Here is a 27,601-nt window from a genome sequence, read left to right as displayed (position 1 = left end):
TGCACATACACTACCTTTCAAAGTTTAGGGTTAGTATTATTTTTTTCAGAGAAATTATTTTTATTCAGCAAGGATGCATTTAATTGATCAGAAGTTACAAAAAGACTTTTACATTGCAAAAGATTTCTATTTCAAACCAACACTGTTCTTTCGAACTTTCCATTCATCAAAGATTCCTCAAAAAAATATATCATATTTTCCACAAAAATATGAAGCAGCACAACGGTTTTCAACATTGATAATAATAAGAAATATTTCTTGAGCAGCAAATCAGCATATTAGAATGATTTCTGAAGGATCATGTGACACTGAAGACTGGAGTAATGATGCTGAAACTTCAGCTTTGTCATGACTAGGAGAAATTATTTATAAAATAGATTCAAATAAAAAAAAAAAAAAAAAGAGTTATTATAATTTTGACATAGAATTTAAATTTTTTTTTTATCCAATAAATTTAGCGGTGAGATTTCTTTCAAAAATATTTTAAAAAAATCTTACCAAGACCAAACTTTTGAACAGTAGTGTAATTTCTTCCTCTATTATCAAGATGGCAGGTAAATTGAAAAGATTTGTCAAAACTGAAGAAATATTTTCATGGATCATGGTTTAACATTCCCACATAATCATACACTTCCATTTATAAAGATTGTTGGTCATTCATACAGTACAAGAGTAAACTATTAACATTTGTCATTTTCCAAAACGTTTGTTAGTGCCACAAAAAATATAGTTTACAGTATTTATTATATTGACATGATTTGATTGCATGGATTCACATTGACTGCATGCATGTGTGTGTGATTAGCGTAAAGGTTTAGGCTCATCTCCGACTCCTCCAGCGAGACGATACACAGCCAAGCTGACCTCATGAGCCAGATTATCAGCACTTTCCTGCAAATAAACAAATAAAAATAAACACATAAAAAGAGACCAAGCCTCTTTTCATCAACTAACGATTGGCCGACTATTATGCAGCCCCCTAATGATATTCAAGGGAAAGTGCGCACAGTGACACCAGTAGTGTGTGTGTGTACCTGTGTATCAGCCTCAGCATAGACCCGGACCACATCTTCAGTCCCAGATGGTCTGACGAATGACCGAGCATTTTTGTACTTCTTGACAAGCGAGTCGATGGCCTCCTGCAGACCCTCTGGAGTCACGGCCTTCCTCTCTGCATCTGTCGTATTTATGACACGCCGGTCTGACACCTGCAGAGTACAGCAGTTAAAACACGCATACGCTTACTCTCAATCCTCACAAACGCACACAAGTACACACCGTGACTTTAAGTTGGCGGTTGGGCAGGTCTGTGTAAATTGCATCCCAGTCTTGTACAGTCATCCTTCTGATGGCCAATACAGCTTCAATCACTAGCATATCTGAGATAGCGTCTCCAACTGTCTGCGGAAGAGAGTGAGGGAGGGAAAAATTCACCCAAAAATGAAAATTATCCCATGATTTACTCACCCTCAAGCCATCCTTGGTGTGTATATTTAAAAATATCCTGGCTTTACCAAGCTTTATAATGGCAGTGAATGGGGGGTGATATTTTGAAGCCCCAAAAATGCATCCATCCATCATAAAAATAATCCCTACGGCTCCAGGCGGTTAATAAAGGTCTAAAGGGATAATTTTCATTTTTGGGAGAACTATCCCTTTAAGTAAAGAGAATCTCACCTAATTTTATATCTATAAGGCATCTGATGATATAATTTGATGGTGTATGTTTTTATACCTGGTTGATCAGATTGACTGTGTTCTCCAGGATTTTTACCGCACGTTTTCTCTCATCATTGGTGTTCTGGTCTTTCACCAGCTCCAAAATCTGTTTCTGTGCTGCTTTGCTGAACAAGACCTGAAACATATCAGCAAAAAAAAAAAAAAACACACTAGTAAAAACCATCAAAAAGCACATACACCCAATAATCACCCACTAGTATGCACTTTTACAAGGTTTTCATGCTTGAATGTTCAAAAAACACCTTATTTATCACATATTTGACATTGTTGCAGAAGCCCTTACTCCTTCTTCCAAAAAGCGCAATGCGCTCTGATTGGTTGGTTAGACCAGTGTGTTGTAATTATTTTGCAGTGAACTCACAGTTCCATGTCCATTGGCCTCAAAATACACTCCAATATCATATTCCTGCGCCGCATGATGTAGGTGCTTCACTCCTGTTTTCGTACAGCATACTGTGACCTGTGGAGAGGTCAAAGGTCACCTTAACATCTCATAAGCATAAACAGAAGTGTACTATAGTAACAGGACATATTTTGAAGAACATCACCTTCATGACGTCCTCCAAGTAGCGGGTTGAGCTTCCATTAGCATATGCTGTCTGAACAACAGCAATCTGTAAATTCAACCCAGCCTGAACACACACACACACACACAGATAAAATTTATGTCCGAATTTAAATTTAGAAGTGGCATTTTCATTCAAGACTGTATTCGTGTGTGTAGAACCTGTGTGAGCAGCTCTTTGAGATATGTGCTGATGAGAGTAGCGATCTTGTCTCCGTCCAGGAGATGGAAGCGGCCCTTAGAGTCGGTGTAATAGTAAACAATGCGATCGGCATCGCCATCGAACGAGCAGCAACGTTCACCTGCTGCCATACACACACCTGGAGAGAAAAAAATAGGGGGTTTCTGTATGAACAGATAATTTACTGTTTTCAAGGCTTCTCTCATTATATTGTATAAGAAACTCTGTCTTGGATTACACAAACACAAATATTTCATAATCTTTTCATCTCATATGAAAGGGTTTTTTCCCAGCTGGGATCAAAGGTGCTTTATTCTCATGGGATGTTCAAAGAACAATGTATTTTCAGTTCTGACAGACCTTGAGGAGCTTTCTGCTGGACTTTGACGTAATCTGCTCCACACAAGTGGTTGAGTTTCCCGCTGCTGCCATCATTTGAAAGCACGACCTGCAGTTCGGAGCGTAGAAACGGCTCCATTTCTCTCATCTTCAATGCACCGATGCCGTTGGCTCCATCCACCAGAAGCTTCTTCTGATCATCGGTGCGATTGGGGGCCTTCGGAATACAAGTAGGGAATCACTTAAATTTTATTTGAAAGTGAACTAATCCTTTTCCTGATAATTGACTCACCCCCATGTCATCCAAGATGTTCATGTCTTTCTTTCTTCAGTCGAAAAGAAATTAAGGTTTTTGATGAAAACATTCCAGGATTTTTCTACGCCTTCCCTATTCTACTTACGGAAGGAACGCAGCGGCAGTTTCATTTTTTCCGTAAGTAGAATAGGGAAGGCATAGGACATACAGCGTAAGCTTTTTGAAGAATACCAAAGTGCGGTTTTGGCGGAAGACAAAAGGTAATCATTTGTTTATATAAAGCATATACATTGTTCCTTTTTTTTCCGAAAATGACCGATCGTTTTGCTAGATAAGACCCTTATTCCTCGTCTGGTATCGTTTAAAGCCTTTTGAAGCTGCACTGAAACTGTAATTTTGACCTTCAACCGTTTGGAGTCCATTGAAGTCCATTATAAGGAGAAAAATCCTGGAATGTTTTCATCAAAAACCTTAATTTCTTTTCGACTGAAGAAAGAAAGACATAAACATCTTGGATGACATGAGGGTGAGTAAATTATCAGGAAAATTTTATTTGAAAGTGAACTAATCCTTTAATGCTAGAAATAAACAGGATCATTAAAGTGCCCCTATTTTGCTTTTTCTGATATTTTGAATGCTTTTTGAATGTAAATGTTTCAAAGATCAAAGCACATGATAAATGGAGTTATTGACTCCCAAAAGAAAAAAGAGATTCTGAACTGCCTGGAACGAGTCGTCAGTAATTCTAGTCTTACTTCCTGCACAAACCTACATAGGTTTGTCATAAATTTCCACAATGCCAGCCTATGGTCTTCACTGGCTGCCGGTGTAGTGACAAATTGGGTCCCCCCTGAAATCAGGTCTCCATTAGGACCCCTCGCGATCCCATTGGTTCAAATTGCTTTTAATCAGTAACCTCTTTAGTGCCTGATTACAATTCCTAGTTAGCTTATGTACTAGCATAGCAAACAGATAATAATTAACGGTTAATCAAGTGTATAAAATGACTTTCAATTGGTTTTATTATGCACTAATTTGCATTCCTTCGCATTATTTAGTAAGCTATATGCGTATTTTAAATTAATATCATTCGTTTATACTTAGGATAATCATTAACTGACAGTCTGTGGAGACCCGATTTCGAGGAAGGACCCGATTTGTCATGACACCGGCAAACAACGCCTACTTGGACCCACCCTCAAACACTGTAGTTGTAGCTGAGGCCTGGAAGAGTTTGGTTCGACATGTCGAGAAGACACTGTTTTCTGTGCTGCCAAAGCAAATCCACTTTGCATGCACTCATGCTCAAACTGATACGGTAAAACCGACGCCACCGTTATTGTTTGTATCAATATGTATCAAGTGCTGAGGAGCTGAAATTCAGATATGGTAATAGGTGTTTTGTTTCCGACATGCGCTATAAGCGGTAGACCAATCACAACAGACTGGGCCATCTGATCAATCAGAGCAGAGTAAGCTCTTGGAAAGGAGACACACTGTGAGAAAAGAGATGATGCTGCAATGTATATTATGAGAAAACTAAAGTGTTTTTTGACCTTGGGTGCATGCAAACCTATTGTAGCAGACCTACATTTATAATAGCATGATAGGGGCACTATAGTGTTTGGTGATCATGCAGAAGCTTGTATGTCGCTCTTACGTTCTGCGTGAGCTGAAGGAAAGCCTGAGAGAGTTTCTGGTAGTAGCCCTCAACAGTGGGACTGCCGTAGCAGCCATTTGTGTTGCAACAGCACACCATATAATGCAGCTGGGGAGTGGTGACCAGACCATAGTCTTAAAAAGAAACACACACCCATGATCAACAACAGAATAACCAACAGAGCAATTCATCAACCTTTGTACTGTCATATCTCTGGGCAAACCAACTGTAGTTACACTCTAAATAAAAATGTAAAGGCAAGACTACTTTAAATTTCTAAAATGAGCTTCAAGCAAAGTAATGTCATTAAGTTTTGTAATAATGTAAGGAACTCATGAACACACCATGAGTTTTGCCTCCTAAACTGGAAACGCCATCCAATACAGCCTGAGAGAGACTGGCACTGCTTGGTCTAAATAAAATAATCAAAGAGAAATAAACGGTAACACTTTACTTCAATACTTCGATGGTCCACTTTAGACATTCTACTAACTATAAGTAACTTTGCAACTACATGTCAACTAGCAGTCATTAGAGTATTAGTAGACTGTCTGCTCAATATCTGCTAATACTTTATTGTGATGGTCACCAACAGACATTCAACTGAGAGTAACTCTGCAAGTCTACCAGCTTATTCTACTAACCCTAACAGTCTATTAATGCTCTAATGAGAGTTGACATTTAGTTGCAAAGTTACTTATTAATATTAGAATGTCTAAAGTGGACTATCACAATAAAGTTTAACCTAATAAATCACTATTGATATATATACAGTTCATGTAATACTTTAAACAACCGTATTAATGTATGAAACATGTGTAACCTTAAGGTTTTGGGAAATGTTGCCTTAAGTAGCTTTTTTCAAGATTAAACCTAGTAGTGATGCTTATTATTATTTTAATTAAAGAACGGGTACGTATTATAAGCTAAGGCTTCAGCTATTACCTTTTTCAGTTAATAATGTGTAGCTAAATGTGTATGAGGACCAAAATAAATCCTGATAATGATGATGATGATTACAATAAGCATGATAACTTTCAGCTGCACTAGCTATTTAATCACATTTTCAGACTGTGAAACATTTGTTGTCAGTTTTTTGACTTGATCTACTGGCTTGGCCACTATGAAGTATACAGGTTTGATAGCTTCTCTTGTACTTAAGCTTTCAGTTGTGACAGTTGTTAACCTGCCTGCTGTGTAAACAGAAGCCAGGCTTACCTGGTGTCTTTGCCGACGTAGACACTCGCTGGTTCACTCATGCTGATGTCCTCTTTCTCAATGACATCTTTCAGTGCTTTGAGGAGAGAGTCCTGCTCGGCATTAGCTAGCTGTGTGGCGTATCCCTCCCATACCTCTGTCACCATCTCCCCCATGGGGTCGATTAGCTTCACCCCATTGTCTTCCTGAAAAAGACGATAACATCGCAACAGTGAAAATGCATCATTGTTCTATTGATTTGGCAGTAAATGATGGGTGCATTTCTTACCTCTGGGTTATGGGAGGCAGTCACCATGACTCCAATGGTGGATTTAGTCTTTTTGGACCTCAGCGTTGCCAAAAGCCCCATGCGGAACATGATGTGGTCCAGATGTTTGGCGTTAGTGCGGAATCCAGCTGTGCCGTACTGCAACGTCAGCCCCTCCGGCTTCGGATGCAGCTTGGACTTCTGGGATACCTCCTCAAACTGAGCCATCTCTGAAAACATAGACAAAAATAACTCAATGTAACGTTAGTTTGATTATATTATATTCTGCTTTCACATTTACAACTTTCATAACAGGATCACACACTACGATTGACATTAAACCATCATTGCATATAAGAATCATAAGCATGCTCTTCATGCATTGATGTTTGAACTATAAACATGAAAAATGTTTAAAAAAAACAAAAAAACAATACAGTTTGTGATTTAAAGTGCACATACCTCCATTAATAACTGCAATAATCAAACCAATAATTTATTAGCAGCAAGTTCCAAGTAATTTATCCCAGCAATATAAATGAATTGAACGATAAAATATGCACACTAACAGATATAAACAGATGTAAACAAAATCATAATGACATTATAACAGTTGTTAAATTATTCAAAACAACTTAATTCAATCTGAAATGAATGAATGAATCTTCTAATCACACAACAGCAACACACTATCTAGGCTTGCAAACGAAAACAAGACACACGCAAACTAATTATAAGAGTTCTTGTTATTTAAATGGGTTGTTTACCATTAAATCAGTTAAATATGATGACAGTTGATGAAGTTTTGCACTCACTCTGCTGTTTCAGCGGCTGAAGAGCTTGCGTAGAACTTCCTACTTCCCTGATTACGTGGCTACAGTGACGTTCGTCGTCACGCCCCTCTCCTGACGTAAACAGGAACTTTTTGCATATTTTAACCAAATCGGATCAAAGTCAATCTGTAATAATTATATTAAAAGCTTGCAGTATGTGTTAATTGAGAATGTTCATTGTTATTCCTGAGATACTGAGTTTTATCATAATAATAGTATTTCTAAATAAGAGTTCCAATCACAGATATAATAAATATTAAATAAATTAAAATATATTATATTATTAATTAATTATATGATATTTAATATTATGTAAATATTTTGTTAATATGTAAATATAATCATGTTTCATTAAATATATTCAGCTCTAGATTTTTGTTATTATATTATTAATTAATTATATGATATTTAATATTATGTAAATATTTTGTTAATATGTAAATATAATCATGTTTCATTAAATATATTCAGCTCTTTTCAGCTTTTTTTTGTGTTTTTTTGGAGTTCATTATCAGCTGTGCAAACATGTTGCTGCAGATGTTGTAACTTTGTTTCCATTTCAGCATTGGGGAACAGCTTCTCAAATGCCTCTGCACTGTTTATGTCTGTCTCTTATTAGGATGATGCCCATTGCCACATGTACAAAAGAACAGAGAGGCCCTTCATGGTTTAACACACATGTCCGATGTCTGACGGAATGAAGCAGACAGCCAGACACAGAACCAGGAGAGGGAAAATTGGTGGCGCCTGGCCAAATAACAGTTTACTGTTAAGCTCCCCCTCAGTGAATACTGACCCCTCACACACACAAACTAAGACTCTATAGCATGCTCTGAAAGGACTTTCTGTAATCTGTTTGGTAGACTTAACAAAATCAGCTCTTGGATACTTTGTGCATTCACTGTAATCATTTTTTGTTTGTTTTTTATGTTGATGTTGACAAGAATTGTGAACTTTGCAGCTGCTTCAACAAGAAGAGGAGGTCCTCATGTTAGATTCCTGCGTCCCGCTGTGCACACACTGTACATACGGAGCACAATGGCACATGGCTTTTTCCCATCTAAAAGGCTTTAATTACTCGTGTTGATGAATCTGGGGAAGACTGCTGGCTTTGTTTCTTGCCTGAGCTCGGAACTGGATGGTCAGTTTCCAGGGTTACTCTACATGAAAAGAGGTGCAAAACAAGCGGCATAGAGAGCAAATGAGAAAAATACACTGGTCTTACTTCTTAGCTATTCATTACCTCTGATTCTGACTGGTGAGTAGAAAAAATGATTGATAGGTCTCACATTTTACATAAATGCATTTGTATTTGAAATATTTACCAGTGTCTTTAGCAGATTAGTATCACTCTGAAAATCTGCAAATGTTTCTTGTTGTGCTAACACATCATTTTGATGGTCAACTTTAGACAAAATAAATTTGCAACTACATGTCAACTGATTCTCATATAGAGTATTAGTAGTCTGTCTGCTTAATAACTTTATTGTGGTGATCCCCAACATAAATTCTAAGTAACTTTGCAAGTACATGACAACTTATTTTACTAACCCAAACTCTAACAACTAACAGTCAACTACAGTCTACTAATACTTTAACCCTCATGCACTGTTCGATTTCTGGTCACAGTCTGTATGGTCCAGGTCAAATTGACCCTAAGTGGATTCAATACAATTCCCCAAAAATTGACCCACAAACAGCAAGATTGTATAAAATTTCTGTATGCACATTTCACAACACATAAGTGTGTTGAAACTTTTCATGCATGATCATGACTCTAAATGAGAAAAAATTACAAAATGTCAAGAAAAACAACATGGTTTAATTTTATTTCAGATACAATAAATAATTGATAGATAATTTTTTACCATATGTGGCTAACAAACTATTTTTCTGTATTGAAATAAGTGGAGAAAAGCTCCCTTTTTAGCTTCATATGGTAGTTAAAAAACTAAAATAACAAAATATATCCAAGAAATTATATTATTTGGGGTCTGTACAGTTGCCTTAGAACATTATGCGAATCAAACTGACCCACGAATATCACAAATGTAATAGTAATTTTGAGTGTATATGTCAAAACACATCAGTGTGTTGAAATTTTGCATGCATGTTCATGACACTAAATGAGAAAAAGTCACAAAATTTCAAGAAAAAAACAACTCAAAAATCAAAACGGGTCAAATTGACCCCTTAGTTAGTTGATATGCAAAGTTACTTATAGTTAGCAGAATGTCTAAAGTGGACCATTGAAATAAATTGTAACACTTGTTGTTTGTTTACTGTGATTTAAAGCTTCACTTTTGGTATTTGTGCAAATGATGTGTGTACACTCTTTGTGAAGATCTGAATTGGCCACTAAGAGATGGGGGTCTCTAAAAGAGCTCCCGCCACTGATAATGTGTCAGATGAAGGTAGCAAAAAAACCATGAAGGATGATGCAGTTCATCTCAGGAGGAGGATAGGCCTGCTGCCATCCATTTCCTTCATCATTGGCACTGTGGTGGGCAGCGGCATCTTCGTCGCCCCCAAAGGCGTATTGATGAATTCGGGCAGTGTGGGATTGTCCCTGCTGGTTTGGGCTTTGTGTGGCGTCCTCTCCACATTTGGTGAGGAACGTCTTCTGTGCTTATACACTACTTTTTTTGACTGCCTGTGTATACTATTTTGACTTTTAGCTCTCCCATTGATAAGTTCAAAGCAGTTTTGAAATATTGCATGTTCTCGTCAGGTGCTCTGTGCTATGCTGAGCTGGGCACAAGCTTTACTAAATCAGGGGGCCATTACACCTACCTGTTGGAGACTCTGGGGCCCCTGCCTGCCTTCCTGCGACTGTGGACTGAGTTCATATTCATCAGGTGTGTGTGTGTGCGCTTACAGTGTTTGTGTTTCATTGTGTTCAGCGAATTGTTAAAGTTCATTTAAAATGTCATTTCAGACCTGCAGTGGCCTCCTATGTGTCTCTGGCTTTTGGACGCTATGTAGTGGAGCCGTTTTTCTTGCCGTGTGTCGCTCCGACAGCTCTGGTCAAAATCGTCAGCATGCTGGGAGTCAGTGAGTGGTGATCGGGAGTGGATTACTTAAAGTTTAGTTAAGTAAAACTGTCAAAACGTTACAAATTATGTTGTAAAACTGTAAATGATTCTTCCTATAGCATTTGTGGTGGCAGTGAACTGCTGGAGTGTGTCTATGGCAGCTCGTACGCAGGTCTCGCTAACCTTCATCAAGATGTTTGCTCTGATTCTGATTATCATCCCGGGCATCATGGCTCTGGCCAATGGTAAGAATCACAGGCTGTTGTATCAATATATTACAGTATTTAGATATTGAAATGTTTTCAAACAAAATCTATTCATTTTACTACATCAATTCATTCACTTTCAGATGAAATTTTTTTTCAAATTTTCAATAGGCATGCATATTCACAATTATTAACAAAATCAGTCTTAAAGTGTGTGTGAGAAATGGGAAAGGGACTAAGTTAATTACTTATAGATCAAAAAAGTCTGCATAACATCATGCATAAATCCTTATCCGGGTCAAAACGGATCCGAACACACACACACACACACACACACAAAAAAAACTGACACTTTTTTTTTGTAAATTCTAAATGGATTTTTAAATGAAAATGATTTTTTATTTCAGTTCTAGTTTTTTAGTGGATCAAATTAAACTTGCAACAAGCTGAAATAAAATAAGTTTACATTTTTTACAATTTCAGTTAACGTTTACAAAAAAAAAATAAAAATTCTATGGATTTAGGTACAGTAATAATTATAAGCCTGGTATTTTGATAGTCTTAAAGGTGGTAAAGAGGATGTTTTGTTTTATACATTTTTGCAATATTACTTGAAACTGTCTTTACTAACTGATAAAAGACTATTTATTAGGTGCACTGAAAGGAATATTATTAATATACATCATCTGTGCTCGAGGTAGGGCCTTAAAAACATCAGCCAATCGTTTACGCGATCATTGCGTAAACGATTGGCCCTCTGGCTTGTCAATCACTGCCATGACGTTCCTTGTGAGAGACGCGCGGCTGCGCGCTCTAGTAACTTTCCACACTACATGCGCCGCATGCAATGTTTTTGTCAGGAGACAGGAGTAACAACTGCAGATTATGAGGTGAGTCCGACATAATGAATCCACTAAGTGTGTGCGCGGCTTAACGATTGTAAGGCCGATTATGAATGTAAAGTGATACTTATGACTGATCGCGCTCAAACGCGTCCAGTCAGAGCCAGTTGCGTTCAGTCTGCGATTACAGTCGGTGTTCAAATTCCATGTGAAAGTATATAAATCTGCTTCAGGAGCAGGAAACTATCGCTGTATGTTAAGCACAGTCAGAATGATTTAGCTAGTCGTAAAATGTGTATCATTTCAAACGCTCATTTCAAAAACTCAGTCGACGAAAACATCCTCTATACCACCTTTAACTAACACATTTCCAATGTTTAGTTCCCATACAACAAACTATGTGTTTTTAAAGAATTTTTTATGTATCTCTTATGGGTCAAAACAGACCCAAATGCATTATGAGAAGAGAGGAAGGAAACTGACTCTTTTTTTTTTTTATGTTTCAGGGAAAACTGAAAATTTCCAGAATGCCTTTGACTCTGATTCTTTATCTCTGACCAAACTTCCTTTGGCCTTTTATTCAGGTCTTTATGCATATGGTGGATGGTGGGTATTATCAGTTCCAAATATCTAAAAATCAAAAGGAAGGGATTTAAAAAAATAATGTAAAGGTGTTTTTGCTTACAGGTTTTATTTAAATTTCATAACCGAAGAGGTAATTAACCCCAACAGGTATTCAGAACTTCTTGCATTGCCAAATTGTTAACTTGACAGAATGTTTTTATAAATATATAAAGACAATTAAGATTTCTTTCTCATATATTCTTGTTAGAACCCTTCCATTGGCCATCATTTTCTCCATGGTGACCGTTACCGTGTTTTACGTGCTGGTCAATGTGGCTTACTACACAATGATGACCGCAGATGAGTTACTGATGTCGGATGCCGTGGCAGTGGTTAGTAGTGGTGGACCGCAGACTTTGGAGATGATTATTTCAAAATCTAGTTTGGAGAGTAAATGTCCTGATTGTGCTGTCCTAAATGCATTGCAGACGTTTGCAGGTCGGGCTCTGCAGGGTGTTGCTCCAGCAATACCAATATTAGTCGCTCTTTCATGTCTTGGAGCTCTTAATGGAGGTTTTTTTGGTTCACCCAGGTAAGGACCACAGAAACCTGAAGGCAAAGAAGTTTTATATTTGTAATAGCTTTGACTTTGAAAAGTTAAAATTTAAGATTTTGTAACTCTGTTTCTGCAGGATGTTGTTCGTGGGAGCCAGAGAGGGTCACTTTCCGGCTATCTTCTCCATGATCCATATTCACAGAAAAACACCACTGCCAGCTGTGCTTTTTCTGGTACAGTCACATCCAGTGCTGTGTTCACTTTCAAAAATAAAGGTTCCAAAAGGGGTTTCTCACAGCAACGCCATAGAAGAACCCTTTTTGGTTCCCCAAATATTTCTGTGAACAGTTCTTGAAGGGTTAGTTTTCCTGATGTTTGCAGTATCCTCTGGTGATCATCATGCTGGCGAGAGGAGAGATCTTTCAACTGATCAACTTTGCGTCGTTCTCCCGTTGGCTCTTCATTGCCTTGGCAACCTTGGGAATGATCATCCACCGCTACAGATTTCCAGAACATCCCAGACCATTCAAGGTCCATTTATATGGCTTATTACTTAATATATTAGTAGGAATTTGTCATTGAATTGATTAAACATTGCTGTGACTGTGTTCAGGTTCCTATAGCAGTTCCAGTGGTCTTTACCATAGTGTGTTTTTTCATCGTGGGCCTGTCCTTGTATTCGGACCCCTGGAACACGGGGGGCAGCTGTGCCCTCACGATCTCAGGAATACCTGTGTATTACCTGACAGTCAAGAAGTCATACATACCTGAACGCTGGAAAAAAGCCTTCTGTAAGTCATGCAAAGCATTGAATCCATAAGCTAAACATTCATTGCAATAGAAGTAGAAATGATTCTACAGTATTATTCCAGGGATCAGTCATGGCTCCAATCACTGACCTAAACTTCATTGTGTGCAGATTATTTCAGTCAACAGCTGCAGATTCTACTGGAAGTGGCTCAGCAGGAAGTTCAGACCTACTGATGGAGCATCACCAAACACCAGATAAATTCATGCTAACAGATGTGGTGTCAAAGTTTTACATTTTAGTGGGGCTTGCTATTACTATTGCTCATTTGAACCAACCCCTAACCACCCTACACTCTTAAAAACAAAGGTTTCAATAGGGGTTTTCGCAGTGATGCCATAGAAGAACCATTTTGTGTAGATCAAGTGATCAGTTCTTAAAGGGTTAGTTCACCCAAAAATGAAAAAAATTGTCATCACTCACTCTAATGTCGTTCGAAACACAAATTAAGATATTTTAATGAAGATCTGTCCCTCCATTGACAGTTCATGTCACTACCATTTTATTGCTTCAAAAAGTTCAGATAAAGATCGTAAAACTAATCTATAAGAATCGAGCAGTTTAGTTCAAAATTTTCTGAAGAGACTTGATCGCTTTATTAGGCTTTAAATCGAGAATGAACCTCATTGGTTCTCGCATGTCAAGCAAACATGCTTGAGCTTCTGTTTACCACAACTGATGTGTGAGTTGATGAATGTTTATGTGAATAAAAGCCTAAATTAAATCTGTTCATCATTTAAAGAGATGGAGCCTCGTCAGAAAATTTGTACTAAACCACTCAACTCATATGGATTAGTTTTACAATCTCTTTATTTTGTATAAGTTTTTGAAGCTTCAAAGTGGTAGTTGCGTGGACTCTTAAGTGTTAGGACCGACATGAGGGTGAGTAAACAATGACAGAATCTCATTTTTAGGTGAAATAACCCTTTAAAAGAACTACTATTTTCTTAGTTTGAAGAATTTTATTAATAAAAAGTCAATTTTTACACTATAAATAACCTTTTGTAAAATGTAAAGGCTTCATGTCTGTTAAAGGTTGTTCATGAAACCATTGATGCCAATAAAGAACCTTCATCTTTAGCAACATCTTGGCACCCTATCAGTTCGGTCAAGCACCACTCACAATTTCTTCAGTACAATTTTAGTTTTTATTAAAGTCAGAGTCAAAAATGCCCTGGATTTTTCTAATTCCCATTTAAAGCATTTTTAATATATCCCTTTATTCTGAAGAAATAAGTACAACAGGAAGATAAACCAAATTGTACGCTTTGTTAGAAATGACAATTGGAGTTTCTGGTCAAAGCATGTTTTCATAGATCAGTGAAAAGCCCGGTAGACAACAACTTTAACATTTCAATACAGGCTTCAAAAGAATCACAAAACATGTCCTATTATGTTTTTTTCAATGGCAGAGGATATGAATGGGACATCTTTTTATGTTACCAAAAGGTACACTGAGAAATGTGAAAGCTGATTAATACATGGCTTTGAAATCTTCAAAGGCACTTGGTACTGACAGTGAGATTTTCAAATGTCTGTGCATGAATGTACTATTAGAAATGAAATACTATATTCTAAAGTATAATGCTCATATATGTTCAGACATTTTAACACACTAACTCTGTCAACTGTGTAGTTTTGTATATTTTTATGATGATTTTTTTTTTTTTTTACACTGGAGGAATACAATATAATGTGACATTAACAGCTACATTTGATGGTAGTCTTCTAAGCATATGAACTCTGTGCACGCTCACTAATCGCTCTACATGTAAATGAACAATAAACGCTTTGGAATACACCACAAGTCTCTTTGAATGTGCATCTTGGTCATATCCAACACCCAGAACACAAGTGTCTGAAATTGTTCTTAATAGCAAAAATACATGAATGTAGAAAAGCAGCAGCAGAGATGAGTCACTATTCCGACATGCTTGTAACCATGAGAACACACATTATGGGATGTTATAAACGGCTTGATACTCCAGCTGATCGACTGGTAAATTCTAAAACAGTAAAAAAGTGCAACACTTACACGGCCATCTGCAATTAACTAACAACCCTTCATTCTAAGAGAATGAATGTGAGGTTTTGCATACAGTTTTATTTTACATCCCCCCAAAAAAATCTCTTCCATTTTCCAAATCCATTTTTACCATCAGTCTGTCTGGCTATACCAAGGTGTTCGAAATCATTCCAAAACAAAGAAACACTGTAAAGTTGGGTAGTGTAAATGAATTAATCTGTTAAATCTGTATGTCCGCTTACTTATAATACACACACACTCTCTCACACACCCACATTTATATATTACAACTTGTGCAAATTAATTATTTCTAAGTACATTCGTTACTAACAGTTTTGCTCGCGAATAAAGCAAATAAAGGCCTACGCATCCAAAACACAAACACATACAGTAAAAGGCAGTGAAAAAGCGACATGTCAGCAGAGAAATTAAGAAAGTACTTATAAAAATAGAATAGATCAATAAGAATCAAAAGGCAGTGAAGGAAGTTGAGCAGCTCAGATAAAGGGAGTCAGAAGTCACTTCAGCTCCGGGATAAACTGGGACCAGCTGATGTTCCCCATGCCGAGATCATCATCCTCCAGGCCGGAGAAGCTGATATCCACTAGAATTTTACTCAAGCTGTCATTTAAGGTGTCCAGGACGAGCCCTTCGGTGAGAGAGCGGTTGGCGGCGCCCACCTGCAGCAGCTCTCTTGAGCAGGCCGGAGTGGAGCGTCTCGGGGAGGATCGTGCACAGGTGAGAAGCTCTCGGGGGGAGTTGAAAAGCGGCAGCTCCTTGAAGGGTGTGCTGTTGAAACTGAAAGGCGTGTGTTCGTGCCGTTGTGGGGTGAGCTGTGGCCCGCTGGGCGTTCGGATGGGGCTGAAGTCCAGTACGCCTCCCTTCCCGACGGGAGTGATCCTCCAGGGCTCCAGCACTGTGGGTGGTTTGCTGGGAGTAGATGAGGAAGGGTGGCTGCCCTTGATGGGCGTTTTAAAAGTGTATTCTCTGTTCGGGCTGTCCAAGTCCGGTTTACAGTTGGGCAGGGGCTCCGGATCAGGCTCCGCCTCCCGAGTGTCTTGGAAGGTGGAGACGTCGGAGACCACGCCCGAGTCAAAAAGAGTGCTGTCGGGGTAGAGCAAGACGGGTTCCTCGGTGGCTGGCAGGACCAGGCGTTGTTTGCGGCGAGAGCTGCTGTTTTCTCGTCGTCTGGTTTTGGGGGGCGGGGCTTCGGACGCCTCAGGAGTCAGAGACACACACACGGGCTCCTCCTTTATCTCCTGAGAGGCGGGATTACACAGCATCACCGAGCTCACGTCATTCTGCGAGACCTTTCATGATACACAAGCGTTAAACAATGCTTAATGTAATAAGCGACTCAAACTCGCAGTGCTTTCAGAAATTTTGCGATTTCATAATCGCACTAAGCCAAATCATTGTAAGTGCGATTTCATGTTAATTGTGATTTATTGTGCAGCCCTAGTGTATATATATAAATAAATAAATATATATCAATGGCAAAAAGTGTACCAATCACCCTGAATTCACCCTATATATAGTATAAATTATTTTTCAAAGTTGTAAATACAACAAAGATATGTTTTATAAGAAAATACTATTTTAGTAGTACATGTTCATTTTAAAATTTCCCATTTAATTCAATGTGTTACTTGCTGTTTATTTGAGAAATTTAATACCAATTTCTGAAAGAAAATTGTTTCAAAGTAGATAGATCCTACCACAAATCTCTCTCTCTCTCTCAAACACACATGAACATTTATGTTTTACCTTAGGAGCAATCCGGACCCTCTTGTTCACACTGCTAGAGCTGGGAGTGGAAGAGCTTTGAGTGTGTGGAGGAGTGGCAAGAGACATGGGACTGGAGGAGGGCAGGAAGAGTGACTGACCCAGAGGAAGCTGGATGGGAACCAGGTATGAGTCAGTCCGAGGCAGAAGAGGCTTCATCTTCCTCTCTGAGGGTGAGCAGAGATAAACGACCATAAGAAAACAGACTCATGCGCCCTGAGACCTTCATCTCTCTCAACCAGCCCAACACTCACCTGTACCACCTGCGGCGGGTATTGCTTTCTTCACCTCCGGAGGACCTCTCTTCTGTTGCTACAGGAAGAAAGAGGCTTTGTTTACATTTGTACAAAACGTGACATTCAAAATAACTACGGCGTCAATCCTGTCTGCCTTTCTGAGGACTCATAGATGATTAAAGGAACAAAACAAGCGATGATCTCGAGCTGAACATGCTTCCTTCTGTCTGTCTGAATCTCCCTGAAATAAAATAACTGATTCCTGTAGAAGTAGAAAGGCTGGTCCCTGTCGATCTGCCAGTGAGAGGATGAATTAGAGTAGGAAGGTGGATCTTACTTGTGTGATCTGAGGGCAAGTGGGGGTCACTGGGTCAACCAAAGGCTGTGGGATGAGCCAGGAAATGAGAGATGACCACATTTGAAGCATGAAATCGCATATGGACAAAGCAGCACTGTAAGTGAATGGGATATAATGAAGCGGGAGCGTGATTTGTATTAAGACACACCTTGTAGACCTGGTCCAAAGTCAGACAGCGGTTTGCTTCCGGTCGAATCGTCCAGTAGGAGATCTTGCCATCAGGAGACGTCTCACGGACAAACATGTCATGCAGTGAGAGATTATGACGTATGGAATTCTAATAAAAAAATTTAAACAAATCACTCAGAAATCGTACATTAGAGATTTGTGAAAACTAAAAATGTATTCACTTTACACGCTACCTTCCATCCGGGTTTTGCAACATTTCGGAAGTACGGAAAATGGTCTTCGATCCAATTGTAAATTTCCTTCAGGGTCATGTGTCTGTTATTCTTGCTGTTGATAGCAAACTGGATCATTGCCATGTAGGAATACGGAGGTCTCTCAGACTGAGGGTCCTTCTCCTTTTCTGGACCTTTGGGCTGCTGAAGAGGAAATAAACAATTTTATACAACGTCATTTAAAAAAAAATATTAGGGGTGTAACAATACAATCTGTAACAATCTGATGTCAAGATTCATTCGATACACGACACTAATCTCACAATACTTTGAACAAAGCCAATATAGAGTTAAAGTGGAACTTTTTTTTAGTTATTACTTCTAACACATATGGTAAACAGTTAACAAAAAGTGAAAACAGTTCATTTAAGCTAAATTTGGTATTATGTCAGGAATGGACTTGAATAGCCCAGGGCAATGGTGACACCAGAATAGAAATATTCATGATTCTGCTTAGCTAAAAATACAGAATCATGTCACACACATATACCTGCATTCTGTCCCTGACTTAATACATTTAAAAAGTTTTAAATATTGCATTTTATTAAATGATGCATTATATTTTTTTATTTATTAATAATAATTATTAAACATGGAAGCTAAAATGTGTGACATTCTGGGTTTACCATAATAGATGCACCATTACCATATTTGATGCCAAATTAAATCTGTCTAAACATTAATTTTGGGTAAACTATACTTGATACATATTGATACATTTTTGTACTGTGATATATCATGACACAATATACTGTTAAATCGCTACAAAATATAGAAAAAAAATAAATAAATGGAAGTAGCAACAGATATTTTCTTCTGTATTGTGGCATACATCCAAGTGTAATGGATAATCAAAATAAAAAAAATTTAGGGGTGGGACTTGGTTCAATGCATCGGTTATTGACTGGATTTTGAGATGTGGGCTTGGCACCCAAAAATGAGCTTGCAGGGGCGAGGTTTAAGTGGACTAAATGATTGGAGAAGTCCTGCAGAAATCGTTTTCACTGGAAGGTCTACTTATGACATTTTGATTAAACGTTAAAGGGTTAGTTCACCCAAAAATGAACATTCTGTCATTAATTCTGTCCAACACGCATTTACGAGAGCACCATGACGCATGTGTGTTGACGCCAGAGCAGACATAAATATTTTGTAAATAAAGTTTTTTTTTTTTTTTTCCCTCGCAAAACTTGAGGTTAAACCACTGGAGTCACATGAATTATTTTAATGATGTCTTTAATACCTTTCTGGGGCTTGAAAGAGATGGTTCTGTAGGCTGTCAGTGGAGGGACAGAAAGCTCTCAGATTTCATCAAAAATATCTTCATTTGTGTTCAGAAGATGAACAAAGGTCTTACGGGTTTGGAACGACATGACGGTGACTAATTAATGACAGTATTTTCATTTTTGGGTGAACTAACCCTTTAAAATTGTTTATTCAAAACGTACTTTGATAAAACATTTTTAAAATGTGATACATTTTAAAAAATAGAAAATATGCATGGATTAATTATTCACAATAAGATAACATGCATTTAGAAAACAGATTTTCATTTCATGCCAAAACTAACTAATGTTGTGTACCTGATTACAGTCACTTGGATTGTCCTTGCTGGGGCATTTTTGGTTCGACTCCGGTCCGAGTCCATCAGAGCTCATTTTTCCCAGCCACTGGATGTTCGTCAGACTGTCATCAAGCGGGTAGCACTCACTCTCCTTTTTCACTACTGTCATGGGTGAAAAACATTTCAGAAAAACAGTCATCTTACATTACTCACAACATCAATAACTCTTAGCCACGTCCCTCACCTTTCCCAAGATCAGCCCCAGGTTCTGTAGAAAAACACCCAAGGGTTTTGCTTTCCTCCAAACTGGTGCTGCCACTGAGCAGGATGAACTTGTTTCGGCCCTGAGGGCCGCACTCCTTCCCTTTGGCCGTCAGGGCGCTGATGACACTCTGCAGATCAGCTGCTTTCGGTATCACCACCACCTGTGTGTCCGGCATGGTGGGGTGGTCCATGACACGGATGCCATCGGGGAAGCAGCGGGCGGTGGACGGGGTCGGGGTCGGGGTGGTCTGGGAACGCGGCCCGTCCGCCTCATCACACCCTACATCAGATTCACTCTTCTGAAATGGCAGCTTCCTCCTCTTCAGGATGATGGGTCTCCTCGGGCTCTCTCTCATTGTTTGCTCACAGCAAATGGGCCTGTCTGATGTCTGTCTAACAACATAAAACACAAAAACACATAATATATAATAAGTTTTTCATCCAAAATACAGTGTATGTAGGAAATACTCGACTACAAAAAAATGTGAAAGCTTCGCAACAGCTGCGCGATGATTAATCAACAAAGAACAAACAACGATTAATACAAACAACAAAATATTAATCAATCTTGAATCAAAAGCAGATTAAGTGTCAAAATAAATGTGTGCATATAAAATCTATATAAGTATCATATATATATTTCAAGATCAAGTCCAAATGTACCGATAAGATAGTCTGTTGATAAAACGACTTTTTTGTCCAACGACTCTTAAATGACGAATTTAGTTCTAGAATATAAAATACCGTTACAAACTGATTACTTTCAATCTGCTGTACTGTATTGTTGTTATGATGATGATGATGATGACAGATCATTTAATAACAAAAGTTTTTGTGCAATGCAGATCTGTAAAATAATTTGCTTTTATTTTATTATTTATTCCTATTAGTTTTGATCGTCGTTTTAAAACACATTAAAAATCGTTATTGTCTTAAAAGGAATATATATAATTAATACACTTGATTAATAAAGAATAAACGATCTTCCTTTATTATCTGACATGCGGCCTAGTGACTTATCTACCCAACTACTAGCCTACTGTACACCTACTGTTTAATTCATTAAAAATAAGACACATATCAAATAATACGAAGCGGATCAAACCTTCATATCATCTCAGCCGTGCAGACGGTGGTTTATTCGAGTTAATCTGGCAGTGTTGAGTAATAAAATGTATTTTGATGGGGGTAAATGAAAGACTCCGGAGACTCTTGTGCGGATTTGGTGAGATTTTGAATTTTGGCGCAGAGCGGTAGAGCGCTGTCACGTGATCACGCTTTGCCCAATAGAGAATACGCACGGGCGGAGCCGTCGAGTGTCGAGTGTTGCTGTTTTCTGGGGTGCAGTAAGTTATATTCCTTTAGGGGGCGATCGGCGGCTCCGAAATACAAATTCTCTAATGTTTACCTATGGTAACGTTTAACATTTTTATAAATTTCTATAACATTTCTAAGATGGAAACCTGCTACAACAATTTAAAAAAAAAAAAGAAGAAGCGTAATTCGATCATCGCAAATGTGTGATTGGTCCGTTGAGAAATGCGCTGAGAAAAGTAACACAGTTTATGTAGTCTGATTTATTTTTGGTCAATATAGTATCAATATTTCGTCAATATTTTACGCACTGATAAAAAATAATAATGGAAATAATAATAAAAAAAACAACAACACAATGAATATTTAGTTAAAATATAATAAATATTATTTGGACTGATACAATCTCTCTACCAATCAAAACAACGCCCGGGCCACTAAGACCCGCCTCTTGTGGTACTCCATTATTAGGCTAACTAGCATTCAATCCGTTGCTAGCTCTGTTGGAGGGACAGGACTGAGTGAATGGGGGATGAACTTTCCCACAAATCACACGCAGACGGTTTATCAATCTCTTTGTCAAATTACATGGTCCAAAGAAAAAATACAATGCGAATAAGAAGAAATACAAAGCGATGCGTGAGTATCGGCTAAGGTTTCATTCACTTTCACCACTGTTTACTAGGCTATATGTCGAGAGACAGTGCATAAAACATATGATAAAATGCTAACGAGATTAGATAAGACGTTTTGCATGAGTATTAAGGCTTTTAATGCCCCTAAATGTGTCATTAGTCAGTATCTGTCTTACAAAATAAAATGTTTCTGCCTCCATGACATTGCATTACACTGTCAAAACAGTAGTAGTAGTAATTCTCTGCCTAATGTGATCTTGTTTTCATTCAGCATATCATGACTTCTAATGCCACGCACTTCACATAAGAAGAGACTGTTGAACCCGCACAAGTCTCAGCTGTTGTTTGTAGAGGCGCCCATCAATGGACCAAAGCATGAGTATGGACCACAACTACGGAGTGCCATTCATCCCAGGTCATTTATATCAGAAAAACAACGGCAAAGTAGTGCACCATGTACCTCTTGGGTATGTTTATGCTTTGCAACTCTTACTTTTATATTGTGAGTGAAGATGTTTTATAAACTGATGCATATTCTTTGTTTATAGGTGTCTCCACAGTTTAATTCAATTGAGACCACAACAGTTAGTCGAGGGAAGAGAGCAAACCAGGCAGCTACGAAAATGTCAGTTTTGGGTTTACCTCAGACAAGAAAAACAAGGGTCTGCAAATATACTCCCTTATCTTTTGGAGCAACCACAGGCTGTGAAAACCTGCGTAAAAACCTTCGTAGTTCATGGACGAAGAATGATAGGCACGTTTCTTCGGACAATCATCGCAAGGAGCTTCAAGAAACCTCAAGAAGAACTCGGGTTGCTCGAAAAGGGGTAGAGAGGAAGATTGCTGCACATGTTACATCTGCTACCTCCAGTCGTACAGACATTTCAAAGAAATTCCGCAAAAATGGAAATGGAATGAATAAAGATTCCATTCACACCCCCAACACAAGCACAGTTCCAGAACCACCAAATGTAGAGACGCCAGAAATGCCACATTGTTCCAGCAATTCTCCAGCCAGTGTTCAACATCTCCTTTTCTCCCCAAACCAGGCAAAAACTCCTCCACGAACCGAGAACACAAGCATCCTGGTGAAGGACACGCCTGAGAAAGACTATGGGCTGAGGGTAACATGGAGACGAAGGAAAGGACTGATGAAATTATTGATTGAAAGAGGTCAGCTTCTTCTGACGGATGCAGAAGTTGCCAATGAGTGGATATAGACTTAATCAAAACAGTAAAAAGTTAATTGAAACAGTAAAAAGTTAATTGAAACAGTAAAAAAACATTTGTATTGTAGTCAATACTGAGTTGAAAAGATTTAGGAAATCGTGACTTACGACGGAGATAATTTAATATATGAACACTTTGGAAATTAAGAATTAAAGGGATAGTTCACCCAAAAATGAAAATTTGATGTTTATCTGCTTACCCCCAGAGCATCCAAGATGTAGGTGTCTTTGTTTCTTCAGTAGAACACAAATTATGATTTTTAACTCCAACCGCTGCTGTCTGTCAGTCAAATAATGCTAGTGGATGGGAACTTCTACAATAACAGTAAATAAAACTTGCTTAGACAAGTCCAAATTAAACCCTGCGGCTCGTGACGACACATTGATGTCTTAAGACACGAAACGATCGGTTTGTGCGAGAAACCGAACAGTATTTATATCATTTTTTAACTCTAATACACCACTATGTCCAACGGCATTCATCACTCGATTCGTCAGGTCTGATCGCGATATATATACTGTTCGGTTTCTCGCACAAACCGATCGTTTCGTGTCTTAAGACATCAATGTGTCATCACGAGTGTCATTTACTCTTATAGTCCAAGTTCCCGCTGACTTGCATTATACCACTGACAGACGGCAGCAGTTGCAGTTAAAAATCATCATTTGTGTTCTACTGAAGAAACAAAGTCACCTACATCTTGGATGCGCTGGGGGTAAGCAGATAAACATCAAATTTTCATTTTTGGGTGAACTATCCCTTTAAAGATGTAGTTTTGACATCCCCAGCCTTATTATGGAAGCACTTTTGTATTCTGTTGGATATCAGTGAGTTATGTACTTAAATTTATTTTCCAAATGGCATTTGTATACATTTGTGTGTGAAAGAAAATGTTTTATTATAAATTTTTTTTGTTAAAAGAGAAAGTCTACAATTTATTTATAAATTATATAACAAATATCATAATATGAACTCTAAAATATTATATAAAATGTAAAAAAAATTGGTTACTACATAATTCCCATACTTCCATTTGTGACATTTCACAGTTTTGAAATTAAAAGGGGTCATGACATGAGAAAACTTCTGACATTTAAGAAGTCTTTGTACCATTAAATCATCCTGTAAGTTTAATAGCTTGAAATGTTCTCTTCATTATAAACAAAGCATTTATATAATCAAGCTCCAAAAAATGGCTCGTTTTGATATTATGGGATCTATGACGTCAAATACATCTTGCCTCCGGAGCAAGATGTTGACGAATAGTTACACATAATCGCACTATAGGCCCTGCCTACTGGCATTCAGTTGCTTAATGGCAGACACTTGTTTACACTGTATGTGAGCGTCATATACAGATGTGCGTTCAATTTTTGACATGCTCCACGTACTTGAGTTTGTCGACACCAAGACAAATGGAAGAATGAAAGAACATTTTCAAAACACTCAAGTGCAATAGTGAATGTGTTGATACTGTTTCCTATCAATGACGTTAGCCAATCATAACGGTGGTCGTTTAATGACAAGCTGTGAAGGAGTCGGCCATTAAAAATGAATAATTTCAGACAGAGGGTCAGAATGAAGGTTGACAATAATGGTTTTTCTGCAGGTATATGTTGTGTGTGTGCGTGCAAAAATCTTTATTTTTTAACATAAGTGAACCTCAAGAAACATATTAAAATAATTTTAAAAAAGTCATGACCCCTTTAATTAAAAGATAGATAGATGGATTTTCATGTAATTTTTTAAATATTATTATTAGTTTTTTGTTTTGTTTTTATCGACTTTTAACTTTTCAGTAGTGAACTTTTAATTTGACGGGCATTTTCCTAGTCGTCGATTGCGGAAGTGGTGCTGTGATACTGTTTTTGTTTACAGAATGGACATGATCCACGTGTAGTGTTTAAACGAATTAATGACATTGAGAATTTAGATTTAAATTATTCCAGATCATTTCTTATTTCGACATAAAGTCTGTAATGCACTAAAAGCTCAATAGCAGTCCGTTATGAGGAGCAGTTCGTCCGTGTCTCTGGCGGGCGGTCGTGGTTCGGCCTCGGTTCGGCTGATCAGCCCACCCGCCTGTCCATTTGCCGCTCGGGTGGACGCTGCAGTTGAATATTTAATGGTAAAGAAAGACTTTCAGGCCGCTCTGGACACGTGCGAGAAAGGACTTGAGAGTTTGGGACCTTCTGCAGAACAGGAGGAAAACTGGTGAGCAGTGCTGGGTAAATTACTCACAAATTGTAGTCTGATTTCAAATTACATGACAAAAATTGTAGTTAGTAACGCAATCCATTTTAGATTACATTTTGTAGACTACATTTTTACAACTTGTTTATCACATTGATTTGAATAGCATAATCATTTAGCCTACCATACTGATATAAAAATGCAAAATAGCAAGAAAATATATTCTATTCTTTATAAACAAAAGTATTGAAAATATTACATTGCATCAGGGTTTCCTCGACTGGGATTTGTGAGGGAAATGCAGGTAGCAAAATAAAACAGTTACTAAAAAATATGTATGTGTACTGTGTATATTTATTATGTATATATATAAATACACACACATATGAAAAATGCAGCAAATATATATAATATATAATATATATATTAAAATTTTATATATATATTTTTTTGTTAAATATATACACGCATGTGTGTATTTATATATACATAATAAATATACACCATACACACATATATTATTTAAATATAAACTTTTATTTTGGATGCGAGTAATCGTTTGACAGCACTATTGACTTAATTTTATTATTGACCTAACTTATTATTTTAAAATATCAGGGGGTACTTCATGTGAATATATTAGGTTAGCTATATAAGAGGTTCAGCTGACAAAAAGTTGGAGATCCCTGCATTTCATGTAAATATGAAATGTGAATTTGTACATTTTAAAGTGTTTGAAAGAGAGAAGACAGTAATACATGGTTAAAAAAAAAACTCACTGAGTGATCATTCAAATAATAATTAATGTATTTGTCAGGAGTTGATTTGATATGTTGCAAGCAGTTTTTAAAGGATAAAAAAGAAGTAATGGGGAGAATCAGTGAATTATGAATAATATACTGCCATTGTGAGAATAACATGTAATTATGTAATCAATAAAAAATAACTGTAGTCTGATTAGAGTATTTTAAAATGTAATATGATCTAATTGCAAGTACTTAATTTTGGAACTTTGGAATCTTATTACATAATCCATATTACATGTAATATTACATGGCTTTTACCATCTAAAAATCTCATACTAAATCTTGTCCCCACAGCTTCAAGTATGCAGAACTGAAAGCAGCTTTGACTATAGTGGGGATTCAGGCACTGGCTGAGCTCAATCAGTGGCGTGGAGTTCTGTCATGGGTTTTGCAGCAGTATGGAGAAACAGAGAAAATTCCTGCCAAGATTATTCAAATGTGGTGAGAAGAATCTGCCATTTAATCTCACAAATAACATTAAATAGCAGTTTGAATGTGGGTGAAGCGCCACTACATCACACCTAATGTAGATGAAATGTGTTTCACAGCATTCTACTCTATGTGAAAGTGGGTGAACGGGCTGTGATGAAGGATGCGGTCTGTGATTGGCTGCACTGCTTTGGTAACATGAGCCAGTCAGGGTTCAGCACAGTGGCTGAGCTGTATTTTCTCCACATACTGGTGCCGATGGGTCACATGACGGAAGCTCTGGAAATGCTGGAGAGCGATGTGGGTCGGGTGGCATTCAGTGATGAACAGAGACAAGCAGCCCGTAGTTTAGTAGATATTCAGAATGAGAAAAATGCAGCATCGTCCAATTCAAATCCTGAATCTGTAGAAGGGGTGGCAACAACTAGTGCTTCGAAAAAAGGTGACTTTCTTTTATTTATTTGTTTGGAGTCAAAATGCTCTATATTTAACAAATTATGTGCAATATGTGTAGATTCAAACTATGTAACTCATTTTGATTATAGAATATTGTAGCAAATAATGGATTCAACATTGTGTTATCGACAGATAGATCAACCCAGCGGCTAACTTCTATAATGAGGCTGTTATACAGAGGTCTCTCAGTAGCCAGTGTGAGAATTAGATCCATCTCTCTGCGCAGAGTTTTTCTGGCGTTAATGCTGCTGTATCTTCTTCTCGTCCGTATGGACCCAGGTAAGAGGCCCTTCTTTATGCAGTGCATTCTTAATAATTACTCTGATAATGATTGACTATAGCATGTTCTGTAATAATTCTCTGCTCTCAGCTCTTCCTTCAGCTTTCCCATGGCTGCTCCGCCTGCACGGACTCCTTCAGCAGACGTGGAACACCATGTTTGGACCTTATTACAGAGCCAGCAACAGAAGTTAGAGTTTTACTGGAATTGAACTGTGAGAAAATTAGTGCTGTCCAAAATTGTAATACTTCATAGATCCTGTGTTTGCTATGGACATCAATTGTTGGTGAATATAGTTATATTATAGATAAATCATTGAATTATATCAAAGATAGTACTGATAGCCTGTTTTTAATGGATGGGATCCTGTAAAGTAATATTTCATGCAGAAGAAAATTGTATTATATAATAAATTGTATATGTGAATGTATGAGTTCATGTGCATCTCTGCTTGTGCTGCAGATGCAGTATGCAATTGTAGTGAATAGTCACAGATGAGACTTGAAATAATTACATGTTTTATTTTAAAGTGTTCTTTTATTCAATTAAGTATCAAAGGTTTATGTACATTAAA

The 27,601-nt window shown here is 37.7% G+C and overlaps 5 protein-coding genes across 12 annotated transcripts; 3 read left to right on the top strand and 2 right to left on the bottom strand.

Annotated features, from left to right (window-relative positions):
* Window positions 1-725: 725 nt before the first annotated feature.
* Window positions 726-7,116, bottom strand: pgm3 (phosphoglucomutase 3). Of its 2 annotated transcripts, none has more exons than XM_048156918.1 (13): window positions 7,022-7,116; window positions 6,228-6,436; window positions 5,960-6,144; window positions 5,086-5,153; window positions 4,742-4,875; window positions 2,847-3,042; window positions 2,468-2,625; window positions 2,289-2,372; window positions 2,102-2,200; window positions 1,736-1,855; window positions 1,279-1,401; window positions 1,035-1,208; window positions 726-891 (listed from the first exon to the last, which is right to left on the bottom strand). In XM_048156918.1, exons 2-13 carry the CDS (start codon window positions 6,432-6,434, stop codon window positions 802-804), a joined length of 1,638 nt encoding a protein of 545 aa, XP_048012875.1. In that variant the 5' UTR covers window positions 6,435-6,436; window positions 7,022-7,116; the 3' UTR covers window positions 726-801. The 2 variants fall into 2 exon arrangements, with proteins under 2 accessions (XP_048012875.1, XP_048012874.1); XM_048156917.1 differs by having other exon boundaries at window positions 6,974-7,071.
* A 712-nt stretch (window positions 7,117-7,828) lies between these two features.
* si:ch73-352p4.8 (cystine/glutamate transporter) lies at window positions 7,829-14,851 on the top strand. Its single transcript, XM_048155364.1, has 13 exons — window positions 7,829-8,297; window positions 9,384-9,648; window positions 9,771-9,897; window positions 9,978-10,093; window positions 10,194-10,319; window positions 11,629-11,728; window positions 11,810-11,854; window positions 11,955-12,078; window positions 12,175-12,278; window positions 12,379-12,475; window positions 12,624-12,773; window positions 12,856-13,033; window positions 13,162-14,851. Exons 2-13 carry the CDS (start codon window positions 9,405-9,407, stop codon window positions 13,224-13,226), a joined length of 1,476 nt encoding a protein of 491 aa, XP_048011321.1. The 5' UTR covers window positions 7,829-8,297; window positions 9,384-9,404; the 3' UTR covers window positions 13,227-14,851.
* On the bottom strand, window positions 14,684-20,979 carry foxm1 (forkhead box M1). 7 transcript variants are annotated; one of them, XM_048155362.1, is made up of 9 exons: window positions 20,790-20,979; window positions 19,665-20,077; window positions 19,440-19,582; window positions 17,818-18,000; window positions 17,604-17,732; window positions 17,435-17,479; window positions 17,116-17,173; window positions 16,844-17,028; window positions 14,684-16,386 (listed from the first exon to the last, which is right to left on the bottom strand). In XM_048155362.1, exons 2-9 carry the CDS (start codon window positions 20,038-20,040, stop codon window positions 15,595-15,597), a joined length of 1,911 nt encoding a protein of 636 aa, XP_048011319.1. In that variant the 5' UTR covers window positions 20,041-20,077; window positions 20,790-20,979; the 3' UTR covers window positions 14,684-15,594. The 7 variants fall into 7 exon arrangements, with proteins under 7 accessions (XP_048011319.1, XP_048011318.1, XP_048011320.1 ...); XM_048155361.1 differs by having other exon boundaries at window positions 19,665-20,073; XM_048155363.1 differs by lacking the exon at window positions 20,790-20,979 and adding an exon at window positions 20,348-20,457.
* Window positions 20,980-21,446: 467 nt separating this feature from the next.
* On the top strand, window positions 21,447-23,997 carry rhno1 (RAD9-HUS1-RAD1 interacting nuclear orphan 1). Its single transcript, XM_048155366.1, has 4 exons — window positions 21,447-21,637; window positions 21,905-22,100; window positions 22,182-23,018; window positions 23,631-23,997. Exons 2-3 carry the CDS (start codon window positions 21,921-21,923, stop codon window positions 22,851-22,853), a joined length of 852 nt encoding a protein of 283 aa, XP_048011323.1. The 5' UTR covers window positions 21,447-21,637; window positions 21,905-21,920; the 3' UTR covers window positions 22,854-23,018; window positions 23,631-23,997.
* Window positions 23,998-24,670: 673 nt separating this feature from the next.
* pex26 (peroxisomal biogenesis factor 26) lies at window positions 24,671-27,453 on the top strand. Its single transcript, XM_048155365.1, has 5 exons — window positions 24,671-25,077; window positions 26,157-26,303; window positions 26,411-26,733; window positions 26,880-27,026; window positions 27,118-27,453. Exons 1-5 carry the CDS (start codon window positions 24,872-24,874, stop codon window positions 27,219-27,221), a joined length of 927 nt encoding a protein of 308 aa, XP_048011322.1. The 5' UTR covers window positions 24,671-24,871; the 3' UTR covers window positions 27,222-27,453.
* The last annotated feature ends 148 nt before the right edge of the window (window positions 27,454-27,601 follow it).

This window comes from Megalobrama amblycephala, linkage group LG14, assembly GCF_018812025.1.
Source record: "Megalobrama amblycephala isolate DHTTF-2021 linkage group LG14, ASM1881202v1, whole genome shotgun sequence".
Classification (NCBI taxonomy): Eukaryota; Metazoa; Chordata; class Actinopteri; order Cypriniformes; family Xenocyprididae; genus Megalobrama; species Megalobrama amblycephala.
The sequence above is the reverse complement of the archived record's forward strand: the minus strand, read 5'-3'. Positions and strand labels throughout refer to the sequence as shown.